General features: G+C 41.3%; 1 protein-coding gene across 3 annotated transcripts in view; it reads right to left on the bottom strand.

The window, feature by feature from the left end:
* dhx9 (DEAH (Asp-Glu-Ala-His) box helicase 9) overlaps positions 1-13,367 on the bottom strand; it is a 55,189-nt gene that overhangs the window by 16,698 nt on the left and 25,124 nt on the right. For all 3 annotated transcript variants that reach the window (XM_034079363.2, XM_071202587.1, XM_034079362.2), the window contains 8 exons: positions 11,390-11,516; positions 9,622-9,762; positions 7,559-7,685; positions 7,281-7,453; positions 7,022-7,170; positions 4,422-4,468; positions 3,454-3,590; positions 1,782-1,871 (listed from right to left, as the gene is read on the bottom strand). In XM_034079363.2, the coding sequence (XP_033935254.1) occupies positions 1,782-1,871; positions 3,454-3,590; positions 4,422-4,468; positions 7,022-7,170; positions 7,281-7,453; positions 7,559-7,685; positions 9,622-9,762; positions 11,390-11,500 (975 nt within the window). In that variant the 5' untranslated portion in view covers positions 11,501-11,516. The remainder of the gene's footprint in view (positions 1-1,781; positions 1,872-3,453; positions 3,591-4,421; positions 4,469-7,021; positions 7,171-7,280; positions 7,454-7,558; positions 7,686-9,621; positions 9,763-11,389; positions 11,517-13,367) is intronic.

Here is a 13,367-nt window from a genome sequence, read left to right as displayed (position 1 = left end):
ACTCATTTAAAAGCAAAGATAATAAAACATGAATATCACAGGTACATGAATAAAAGCTGCAGTGCAGTGCGAGATGTGAATAGTTCCAATTAAAAGCAGCGTGTACATGGCAGGATGTGTGATGACCTAGAAGAGCATCAGGACTGCTTGAGGCAGATGATAGCTATGTGATGAACATGATGACTCAGCCTCTATGGAGAGAGACATCAAGCATGCTCATTTCTGACGAGGAGCTAATCTGAAGTAAACATTGAATACTGCTTTCTGTTCCTCCATCTTGTGACTGTGTGACTCCCTCTCTTGATATCAGCATGTGAAGGACACTGCTCAGGAACTAGTCTCTGTATGTGATGACTCCTTCCATCTGGAGAGGATCACAGATACATGGATCCTGAGGCTGGAGCTCAAGCCGGGGACCAGGGATTATTAACTAATTATTGTAACTCTTTATTATCAGGGAGTACTAAGAAGTCAATCAAGTCGCTTCAGCTGATTCAAAATGCTGCGGCTCGTGTACTAACCAGAGTTAGGAGAAGGGACCACATGACTCCTGTTCTGGCTGCCTTACACTGGCTCCCTATCGAACACAGGATAGAATTTAAAATTCTTCTTCTCGCCTACAAAGCCCTTAATGGGCAGGCGCCATCTTACCTTAAAGAACTCATTATACCCTACTGTCCTACTAGGGCATTGCGTTCCAAGAATGCAGGGTTGTTGGTTGTTCCTAGAATCTTTAAAAGTACAATGGGAGCCAGAGCCTTTTCTTATCAAGCTCCACATTTGTGGAATCAGCTTCCAGTTTGTGTTCGGGCGGCAGACACCCTATCCGTTTTTAAGAGTGCGCTTAAGACCTTCCTTTTTGATAAAGCTTATAGTTAGGGCTGATTAGATTCAGCCCCTAGTTTTGCTGATATAGGCTTAGTTTGTCGGGGGACATCTTACTTCTTCCTTCTCTCTGTCTATACCCGTGTACACTCATGTTCCGATTAACCCAGCTTCCCCACATGTCTTTCTTTTTGGTGTCTATATACGCTGGGATCCGGAGTCATGGATGATCCTGCGGTCCTGTGTCCTGGATCGCGAGCGCTGGATCTTGAGTCGTGGCTGTGGTCCTGGATCATCGGTCCTGGATGGATATCCTCGTGGATTCATCTTCCTATTATACACACATGCATTTCCAAACATTTGGACTACCTATGTTGCAAATGTATTATCTTTTCAATTTACACACGGCATCTATTGCACGTCTGTCCGTCCTGGGAGAGGGATCTCTCCTCTGTTGCTCTCCCTGAGGTTTCTCCCATTTTTCCCTTTAAACTGGGTTTTCTTTGGAAGTTTTTCCTTGTACGATGTGAGGGTCTAAGGACAGAGGGTGTCGTATTGTCATACTGATATTCTGTACACACTGTGAAGACCACTGAGACAAATGTAACATTTGTGATATTGGGCTATATAAATAAACATTGATTGATTGATTGATTGATTGATTGATTAACATTTTTAAGTATTCAGAAAAAGTCATAATTTTGATATTTTGCAAAAGTCATAATTTTGATATTTTTGAGAAAAAGTCATAATTTTGATATATTTGAGAAAAAAATCTGAATTTTGAGATTTTGACTACTTCCATTCTTGAGAGGATCACAAATAAATGGATCCTGAGATTGAAGATCAAGCCGGAGACCAGGGAGATGTTCTAACAGTTGTATATATATTTTTTTTAATATTAACATTATATCTACTATATCGACACTAAGCGGCAGTGGGGTCAGAGGACTCACAGGGGGGGGGATGTGGACGCCGAGCTCCTGGACGACGGCCGCCAGCTGCTGCTGCAGATCTGCAGAAACACTGACGTCAAACGGCTCCAGCTGGAAAACACAGAGACACAGAGCATGAACACAACACAGGAAACCGCTTCATGTTTAACGCTTATACAGTATCTCTCTAATAAATCAGACTGTGCGTATATCCTGCATGTCAGCTGCTATAATCTGTGTGGTAATAACATGTTTATCAGTGAAAAATGCGCTGTTGAAACCCTAAAAACAACAGCATTTGAAGGTAAAAATTCTGCAAAATAAATGTAAAAAAATAAGAATATTGATAATTATAGACATAATCCAGACTGTAAAATAAATTAGAGCAAAATCCCCCTGGCATTAAGTTTAATGAAATAATTGAATAAAAGAGTGGCATTATTTAAAGATAGGCTGGTTTGCTTTCACTAGCTGTACGGAGGCTCAGTCACTGGTACATCTTTATATACAAAGCCATGCTAGGGAAACTTCCATCTTATATCTGCTCCCTGATCTCACGGAGAATTGTAAGTGGCTACTGCCTGAGATAGAATGCTATGGTTTTATTAAATGTGCCAACTGCTAGGACTGTCTTAGGGAAGACAGCTTTTAGATGCGCAGCTCCTCTGTCTTGGAACAGTCTGCAAATTAAATGGAAACTGAACAATCTAGTGCCACTAAATGTTTTTAAAGCTCGGTTGGATGCTAGTCAATCAGAAGCTATTGGTACCTGTTTATGTGGATAATTTTGTAATTGATGCTGTATGATGTCCTTTTGTTGTTCTGTTTATGCTTTTATGTTTCATGTGGAACTACTTCAGCAGGTCTCCCTTGGAAAAGAGATCAATGATCTCAATGGGATTTTATCTGTATAAATAAAGGTTTGAAATGAAAGAATTACATTTCTGATTTAAAAATGTAACTCGGTGAACCTTTAAAAATATGAACATATAATATATTTTCACAATCAAAAATGTTCATAATTCACATATATATAACCCAAGCATTTATTTAAAAAAACAGTAAGAAAATAAATGTAAAGGTTTAACATTCAGATTTTTGACGGTCAGAGTGTATGAGTGAAAAATCATATTCATGTCATCGTTATGTCATTTTAGGGTAGTTGGATTTAAATAGTATTGATATTAGGGGCGGGGGAAATAATCAATACAGCATAGTATCGCGATACTTTGCGTGGCGATATTGTATCGATACACGGACACCAAGTATCAATATTTTATTATATTAACTGTAGCATATCCGTCTGAAAGATGGTCGTATATAAAACAGGAAGTTCCGTTAAGACATATACAATTGCAATGAAAGTAACAAAAACAATGCCATCTCCTTTTCAGGTTCAAAGAACACACATTGGGTTATTTACATAAACTATTCATATTGCAAATACATGTTTTAACCAGGAAGGGAAGACGGACATGGATATGACGCATGTGATTTGCAATATCGCAATATATCGAAATACTTAGCATATCGTAGAATCGCAATACTATCGTATTGTGGCTTAAGTATCGCGATAGTATCGTATTGGGGGGAGCCTGGTGATTACCACCCCTAATGTATTTACACAGCAGTTAGAAAAGGTCCATCTTGCTCTGTAAACACATTTTTATTGAGAGTATGGCGGTCGTCTTACCGTTTCCCCTTCCTTCTTCTTGGTGACCCCGGAGTACGCCTCCAGCACCCCGAGGTGGTACAGCTGCCGAACGAGAGACAACGCACACGACTGAGCCACCAGCTTCTTGTTGGAGCCGTGCTCTCGAGCCGTGATCTCTGGAGAGCAAAAAACTCTTTGGCATTCGATCTCAAGTCTCAAAAACATCCAATCGGAACAAAAAAACTCCAATGTTGAGAACATTAGGTGTCCCGCAGGGTGCATGATTGGGCCCACTTTTACTCTGATAATGTGTAAAACAGTAGCTTTATTTTTTAAATTACGATTAGGTAAAAGAAACATTTAAAAATCTGAAGTACAAACTGCCAATTTTAAGAATATTAGAGCACGAGTTCCTTCATGATTGGGCCCACTTCCACTTTACAAATCATCAGATTAAGTCAAACATGTCTAAAAACTAAAAAAGTTGTCGGCGTGCTCTTGAGCCGGGATCCCTACAGAGCACAGAACGCACTTACATTGCACCATCTGAAGAAAACGACTCAAAAACATCCAATCAGAACTCAAAAAGGGCAGTTTCTAAGAACATTAGGAGTTCCTCAGGGTGCACGGTTGGGCCCACTTTCACTTTGAACTGTAAAAATAAAACCTCTGTATTTTAAGAACATTAGAGTTACTCTAGTTACTCTGGCACAACAATTTCCTTCGGGATGAATAAAGTCTTATCTTATCTTATCTTATCTTATCTAGGGGTTCCTCAGGGTGCATGGCTGGGCTCACTTTCACTTTGATAATATCTAAACAGTAGCTTTATTTTTTAAATGTACGTTTTGTTTACGTTTGTTGTGTTTATGAGGCTAAAGTGTTTAAATATGTGTGTGGACCACAGGAAGAATAGCTAATGCTAATTAATTAATGGAGATGCTAATAAAAAGTAAAAGTGAATATTTACAGATTCGATAAACATGTAAATATATAAAATGTCTTACTTCTGCCGAGCTGCCTCACAAACAGATTCATCTCCGCGATGAAGCTCCTGCAGACACAAACATTACACTCTTCACTTCCTATGGGTTTTTCAAAATAAAACAGGAAACGAAGCTTGGAAGTGATGGACTCACCTGCGGTGGTGCTCTCAGGAGGAAGCTGTGTGTTTTTCTGCCAGACTTGAGAGTATTAAATCACAGATGGAGATGTGAGGCTCTCTGGCTGCTCGCTGCCCTGCGGTGACACCAGAAATCACAACCACACCCCCAACAGCGCCACCCATGGGACAGCTTTAGTGCTGCATCTAAATGCTGCCCCATGTCTTCAGAGGGAGTGAGTTCTGGCGTCACCTTCGTCTTCCACAAATATTCATCACCTGTCCACACACAGCTGAATGCTACGCCGTCGTTCATTTGTTCTATCTATTATTTCACAATATTTTTATTTATTTATTCTGGCATTCATTACACATTTCCTTTTTTACATTTTTAACTCTTACTTCTATTCAAATAATTATATTCTATTGCACAATTCTACTTTAACTTGTCAAGTTTATATACAATTTATTATGGAATTCTATCTTTTACATTCCCTTCTTTATACGAATAGTTTTATTACATTTTTTAAGTGCACATTTTTTACTTTCAAATCTATTTTGAAAATGTGTACTTTAACTTCTTATGTTAAAGTGGACCTATCATGCTATATTTGAATAATATATTGTAGGGCCATACCTATATAAAACATGTCTGCGCATTTTTTTTTCTAAATACCAAACAGATCCTGCATTTTAGCCATGCCTCATTTTGCTCTATTTGCTCTTTTCCAGCCCTGCCTTCACAAGGGCTGATTCTGTGGCAAATGAGCTGCAGCTGACCACGCCCCCCTGCAAAGGAGGGGGGCGAGGCACGAGCGTCATGTTAGCATGCTGTTACCATGCTGTTACCATGCTGTTAACATGCTGTTACCATGCTGTTACCATGCTGTCACCATGCCACGCAACCTCTCATTCCCCTGATAGGTGGAGAGTTGCCCATATAGGCGGAGCTCCTCGTTTCTGACGTCAGAGATATTTCAAATCTGGATCAGTCTGTATCAGATCCGTTGCAGCCCCGTTTTTAGAGATTTGGGTATGGAGGAAAAGAGAGAGGGTTGTGTTTCCTGACACTTGGTGAGTTCCCTGACACACCGGGACACATATTCATGTATAAAAGACGTACAAAAGTGCATTTTGCATGATAGGTCCCCTTTCAATTAAATATTTGTATTGTATTTTTTTACATATATATTCTAACAAATGTTTATATAAATATTTGTAGTCTTTAATTGCACATCTCTACTTTATCTCCTTGGTTTCCTAAATCTCTCACATCGTTTACATTTTTTTCTTATCAATATGCATTAAAGGTAAGGTAGGTAAGATTGGAGAAAGCAGCTCGAGTGCGCTAGAATTTGAAAGTATACAACCCGGAACAAATCTGCCACTTCCTCACAGAGCCCCTCCTCCAACACACACATGACCAATGAGGGCAGAGATCAGTGTGTGCCCCGATGGAAGGCTGACAGGCAGGTAGGCCGTCCAGTTACTTTAGCCGGCTCAGGTGATTGGTCGAGGTTTTTACAGTACTACGGTTTTTATGGATTTTTTGTCAAAGCATTTCAGATATTCATTGCTATCGGGATGTTAAGAGCATTCCATGGAATATAACAAGTGTTTCTGAAGGGAATCACCTACCCCACCTTTAAGGGTTATTAAGATATCAGTTAATTTAATCGTGTCGCACTTCGCTCACTTGCTGATTCTCACTTTGAACAAAGTCTGAAAGTCTGATTATAAAAAACATTTGAGCACATATTTTAATGTGCAGGTCCTTACACAATTAAGAGGAATTGGACATAATTAAGAGTATAAATATAATATCTTATCTTATCAGGTTTAGGATGGTCTAAACCTATAAAATCAATAGAAACGTGATTTAGAGCGAGGCTTTAGCGTGTGTGTGGACAGATGTGAATATAATTATTACAATAAAATATGAATAATAACGTAATAGTGAACAGTGAGATCTCTGTGGTGTAGCCGACACACTGCGGAGGTCTCTGGGTTTCTGCAGTCCAGCAGAAAAACACACAGCAGCATCCTGACACACACACTCTCAGAGGTAACACACACACACTCTCAGAGGTACCACACACACTCTCAGAGGTACCACACACACTCTCAGAGGTACCACACACACTCTCAGAGGTACCACACACACACTCTCAGAGGTACCACACACACAAAGTCTCAGCGGTACCACACACACTCTCAGAGGTACCACACACACAAAGTCTCAGCGGTACCACATACACACACACTCTCAGAGGTAACACACACACTCAGAGTTACAACACACACTCTCAGAGGTAACACACACACTCAGAGTTACAACACACTCTCTCAGAGGTACCACACACACACACACACACACACACACACACACACACACACACACACACACACACACAGAATATGTTGGACATATATTGAATATTTTCTCTACTATTTTGGACACATTGTAATCCTTTTTGTAAAGACATTCTGTCGTTGTGATCGGACCTGTTGTGGTCCGGGCCCACTTGGCTGTACTTGTACTCGGCGCTGCACTTCTCCTTCTGGAAGTACTGGTTCAGACGGGCCTTGGCGTTCTCCAGAGTCCAGTTCCCGTGCAGGTTAGCGTTCAGATCCACCTCCTCCGACTCCAGAGTCTGCAAACCATATACTACGTTAAAAGACATGAAGAAGTGCATTTTGCATAAGAGGTGACCTTGAAGCTGCTTTTCCCCCGACATGAAGGAGTGAGCAGGAAGTGACGTACCGCCTGGGCCTCCTGCTCGTCTCTCTTGGAGTAATATTCCTTCAGATTCGCTCCTCGCTCCCATTCTCCTCCTCCTCCATCTCCTCCTCTTCCTCCATCTCCTCTTCCCCACCCGGAGTTTCCTCCTCCGGAATACCCGAGCCCCGTGACACCCGGCACCGGCCCACTCTCCTCTAGCAACGACAACACAAAATGAAGTTTTATACTTCCGGGTCCGACGGGACGTAAAAACAAGGTGTAAACAAACAGAAAGAGTTTTATCACAATAATAACAATACCTTTCAGTTCAGCTTTCACCACCAGGTGAGGAGGCAGCGGCCCGCTGGAGGGGAGGCTCCCAAAGCCTCCTCCTGCTCCTCCTTCTGCTCCTCCTCCATCAGGCTGATCTGCAGCTGCAGCGCTCACCTGGAGAAACAACACCTCCTTCAAATAATGCTTCAACCAATAAATCATAAAATCATTTAAAACATCGCCTTCTACTCTGCATGTGTTTAACAGAGACATTAAGGGTTTACTTTTCAGGAGGCAAGGAAGTGGATTAAATGTTTAAGGACTGTTTAATATTCTTGCTTTTTCCTTTGATTCGTAAATCGAGGATAAAACAAACAATCTGATGAAAATAATTGTTATTTTTGTGACCAATTAAAGTAAACCCGAGCATTAATATAGCATCCATTCTTTTATTTGGATTATTATGATTTCATTTCAGATTTATCAGCTGTTATGTAACCTGTAGATGTGTTTGTTTTGTTAGGTATGCTTTGGGAATAATTTCTTCAAATGCAAATAGCAAAAAAGGAAGTGAAGGTCTGAAGGTTCTGAATAAGAAGAAACTCCCTCTGGAATAACACATTTGATCCTTTGCAGACCATTTACATACACTAACACCTCGAGAACCCACTGCAGTCTGGCACTAATGTACATTCTCAAGATATTTAAGTGACTGTTATTTTGTATTTATTGATTGTTGTGTTTTTATTTTGTGTATATATAGGTTTTAGGGGTGTTGAAAATAATCGTTTCTACGATGCATTGCGATGCGGACGTGGACGATTCGGTCTCGATGCAGTGACGGAAGATAATCGGTTATAGAGTAGTAACGTTGCTTCCTGATTTTCCGGCCGCGGCTTTACTATAACGTTTTTTCTGTCACTTTAATATCAAATCGGTCGGTGACGCAGAGATCAGGGAACAGACGTGACAGTGGCACAGCAACACGGAGCAGTCTGCTTTATCCACCAACACAAGAACACCAGTCCAGAACCCACAGCAGCAGGACCCGCTCTGAATCACTCCGTGCATGTCGCTGCGGCTCAGAGACACAGGGAGGGATTTATGTTTTTCAAAAATAATCGCTTTACAATCATGTCAGGTTTTTGGTGGATTTAATGAAGTCTTGGATTGCAAAGTATGAATGTCCTCTAGCAATTTGCAGACGATATATACGTGTGTAAAGTTTGTGAAGGCAGGAGGAAAAAAGCTTCCGCGATCACCGTCTCCTCTCCGTTACTCCAAGCCCCGCCCCCTCCCTGAAAATAATGAGTGACATGCTGATAGTGACCCGATAGAAACGTTGTTATTCACTTAATCACTGAGATATAATGAAGCTAATTTTATCTTTCATTCATTGGATTTATGTAACAGTAAGACAGAGAATGTAAGTGTGCACCCACATGCAGTATTTTAGTTTGTATATGCTGTTGTGAATCCTCCTGCTGTCTGCTGTGTTCAGACTCACGTCCTGTGTGTGATGCCACATTCAGGACATTCAGTGTCCTTTCTTAACAGCAGGCCGCGGCTAGAAGCTGCAGCTAGACTGCAGAAGCATTAGCTTTTTGTTTTTGAGGATGGAACAACTTCACACACGGAGGCTAGACCTATACAATTCATTTATTTTGGTTTATAAATTAATGTCAAGACATTTATGTTATTGATTTCTGAAGCACTTTCTAAATAATAAAAAGAGAGTTCATATGTATTGACTGCATGTATGCATTGATGACAAATAAGCCATGTGCAGTAATATAGAAAATTGAGGATGCAACGCATTGGTATGAATCGAGATGCACCGGGATATCGAACCGAATCGAATCGTTGACAGGATAATCGTAATCGAATCGAATCGTGAGACCAGTGAAGATGCACAGCCCTAATAGGTTTACATATTATTATATTCATTTGTGTTTATATTGGGGATTGTGGGAAAGGGTATTGATCTCTCTGTACACACAAACTGAAAGACTGACAGTAAAGTTGACTGAGTTCAGAGAGAGGGAAAGGGCCCCTTTAAAGACACAGTTTAACGCGAGTACTTCCAGACCCTCGTGATGGTTGCACTCACCCCCGGCGCCGGGACCTCGGAGGCGCTCATCTCTCCGCTGCGGACCAGGAAGTTGACGAAGTCTCGGGCGGCGTTGGTCTGAGCGTCCTTCTTGTTGCTGGAGTTTCCCATCCCGATGTAGCTGAAGCTGTCCACTCGGACCTGAGCGCAGGAAGCAAGACATCTATCTATGAAATCGGACGCCTCATGAGAGGGCTGTTTGTTTCTGCGATGTCTGGCAGTGAATGTGATTTTTGAATGTGACATAAATATTGAGTTAAAAAAAATAAAAAATAATTCAGATAAATAATTTTTAAAAATCTGAATTCTGAGAAATAACTCAAAAGATTATTAGAAACATTTAAGACAAATCTGAAAAATAATTCTGGGATAATTTGTTTAGCTTCACCTGACTTTGTGTTTGGTGTCTTGTGTATCAATTGATAATGAATTGGTAGAATACATAAATAAAAAGGTGAAATGGATCATCTGAACATAGCAACTAAAAAACTCTTCTCAAAACTATTAAACAAAAGAAACATGTTTACAAGAAGTGTAAATAAAGATAGATTGTGAGTTTTTTAAGGCATTAAACGACAACATGTAAAAATTAAAACAAATGTTAACGAGAATACTTAAAGGTCCCATGTCATGTCCATTTCTACTGATCATAGTTCCATTGTTGAGGTCTGCTAGAATAGATTCACATTGTTCAATGTTCCAAACTCTCATTGGTTTCTCAAACAGCATCTCTGTATAGCAGTGTTTCCCCTACCAGTGCCTTGGATGGGCGCTGCGCCCCGCCAACGGAGCCCCGCCAACGGAGCCCCGCCAACGGAGCCCCGCCAACAGAGCCCCGCCAACAGAGCCCCGCCAACGGAGCCCCGCCAACAGAGCCCCGCCAACAGAGCCCCGCCAACGGAGCCCTGCCCCCCCCCGAAATTCAAGGTGTTAAAAAAATAAATAATTATATATATTTTTTGTATTAATATTTTTTTTTTAATATATTGCACCAAATTGCAACTAATTTATAACTACTGTCACTTTTCACATTGAACATGTGCTCTTTTATTAAATAAACTAAGCGCTTTCAATTTAAGTTTAGTGTTTTTGACCCAAAGAAACACTGATGCATTAATCAATAACAATAATCCACAGCTCCTCTCTGCCCCCCCCCCCCCGCTCAGGCAGCACCCCCACTCAGGCAGCACCCCCCCAAAGCAGTTGGTATAGTATGTGTATTCACTCTCTGTCCTACACGCCTTGTTGGAGCTCCAGCCCCCCCTCCCTGTGAGCCCAGTGGCCGTCTGCGAGACAGCGAGACACAGCGAAACCCAGCCTGAAACACACACACACCCGCAGTCTGGCTGGGAGTTTGTGTTAGTGCCCAGGCTGAGAAAAGCATGACATGGGACCTTTAAATAATCTCTACATCTAAATGAGTTAATCAAACTAACTTTGCAGAACCAGATGTAGTAGTTTTTACACATAGAAGGACTCTTTGGGGGGGGGGGGGATGTCATGGTGCATACATTTAGTGAGAGGATAATATACACTTAAAAATATAAAGTGGATGAGCTGTGCAGAAATGTATAAAATATACAGAGGAATGTTTGAGGGTTGCCGTTTATTCTGGATTGTGGGAAACGGTATTTGGATCTCTCTGTCTGTGCACACAAACTGAAAGGTGGATAATAAAGTTGACGTCTTTGACTTTGTGTTGATACTGTAGAACGACGTACTGCTTGTGTATATGAGTATATAAGCTCAGGGTGTTACGGAGCCTCACCTCACACAGGAACTTCTGGCGGTTTTTGTTCCCCGCAGCTCGGATGTCGTAGCTGGGCGTCAGCTTCTTCTTCCCGCACCAGGCGTACAGCACGTTCTTGATGTCCGCCATGGTGGTCCGACGGGCCCTGAGCGGAGGAATTTAAAATAACTCCAGTCAGGTAACAAGCAAACCTATTCAGAGTCTATGCCACACCTGAGCTTTGGGGTGTAAATCAAGAGAAGCTCTGGGCAGACACGCGTTATTAAATAAATAAAAGTAGTGAATGACATCTGTCCGTGTAAGAGAAGACTGATCGCTGTCTGTCTGCGGTTTAGAGTTAGTGTCGGTCATTTGAAACGACTAAATACTGGACCTTCAGATACAGGTTTAATGACAACTATAGAATTCTGACTTTGTATCTGGAAATGTTTTTTATTTTTATCTGAGAATTATCTGACTTTAATCCGAATTCCGTTTTTTTACTGTAACAATATTTAGTTTTTAGAAAACTATTTTTCACTATTATTATTATTATTCGCACTTTAATCTCAGAAATCTGATTTTGTGTTTTATATTTTTCTGATAATTCCTATTAAAAAGGTCAGCTATCGTGCTCTTTGTAGGCAATAGCAGAGCTCTCAGATATATACAAATATATAAAAAACACGTCTATGAAGTGTTTTGCTCCAAACACCAAACAGATCATTCTAGCCACGCCTCATATCCCTCTGTTTCACTTCCTGTTTCTAAAGTAATGATTTGGGGATAAAGCTTTAAAGAGGAGGGGTCTGAGCTCATGCGGGACCCGGCAGCTACCGTCTAAACTAAATGCTGCCGTGATGAAACTCCATATCATGGATTATCAAGGATCTGAAACAGTCTGGAGCTCAAAGGCTTTCTCTCTTGCCGGTTACACCACAAGGTGAGTTCCTTTCTACTTCCTGCTTCTTCACACACATGCTCTCCAGTACAGGTTAGCTCTGAGTGTTAGCGATGCTAATGTAAACACCGACCATATTACGTCCAAAACAGTCGTGCATTGTTTCTGATAGCAACGTTTCTGATTGGGCCGTGGGCATACTTGCCAACCTTGAGACCTCAGAAATCGGGAGCATTTAAAAACCACCGCGCGGGTAGGGGGTTGCTAGTGGATCGCCGGAGCTGTTAGAACTGTTAGCGCTGGAGCCTCGCAGTGGGGAAACTGACTTTTAAAGATGAAAAGAACATCTACACATGCTTATTGTAGTTGTAAGTGCAATGCCTGCGGCCTGGAGCACCATCCTTGATGGAGCATATGTGTGATCAGGAAAGGGGTGAGCAGAGGGTCGAGTTGTCCATTCTTGTTCTGTGACTATCTTCCTCACCATGCTGAACATCCTCTCAAACGTTGAGTTGCGCACGCTACTAAAGAGACGCGCTACCATGGAAACCAAACAATGGTGTAGCTGTATTAAAGTCCGAGTGGAAACAGTCGTGAGTAAACCTGACTTTGTCAGAAATCGGGAGAAATGTGACCCAGGGAGGAATCCGGGAGAGGGCAGTGAAATCGGGAGTCTCCCGCGAAAATCGGGAGGGTTGGCAAGTAGGGCCGTGTGTCCGCATTTCCGATATTACGTCATATCGAACGCAAATCTGGATCAGCTCCATTGTACCCCCGTTTTTAGAGATTTGGGTACGGAGGAAAAGAGAGAGGGTTTTATTTTCTGACGCTGCGTGAGTTCCCCGACACACCGGGGACACATCTTTATGTATAAATATGAGTTATCTTTCTTGATTTTTTTTTTAAAGATATCCGGAAAAAAAAGAAATCGAAAAAGAAAATTCCCAGTTTTTATAAAAAGTAGGATTTAAAAATGTGATTCTGATAGAAAACATCTTGATTAGATCATTAGGGTCATGATTAAAATGGAGGTCTCAAAAAAAAGGTTCTAAAGAAGCTACCTGTAATCCTGACGGTAACACGGAACATTTAGAAAGTAACACTCATCTGATTTGT

The sequence above is a fragment of the Pseudochaenichthys georgianus genome, unplaced genomic scaffold (assembly GCF_902827115.2).
Source record: "Pseudochaenichthys georgianus unplaced genomic scaffold, fPseGeo1.2 scaffold_594_arrow_ctg1, whole genome shotgun sequence".
NCBI lineage: Eukaryota > Metazoa > Chordata > Actinopteri > Perciformes > Channichthyidae > Pseudochaenichthys > Pseudochaenichthys georgianus.
Note: the sequence above shows the minus strand (reverse complement) of the source record. Positions and strands in the feature narration are given on the sequence as shown.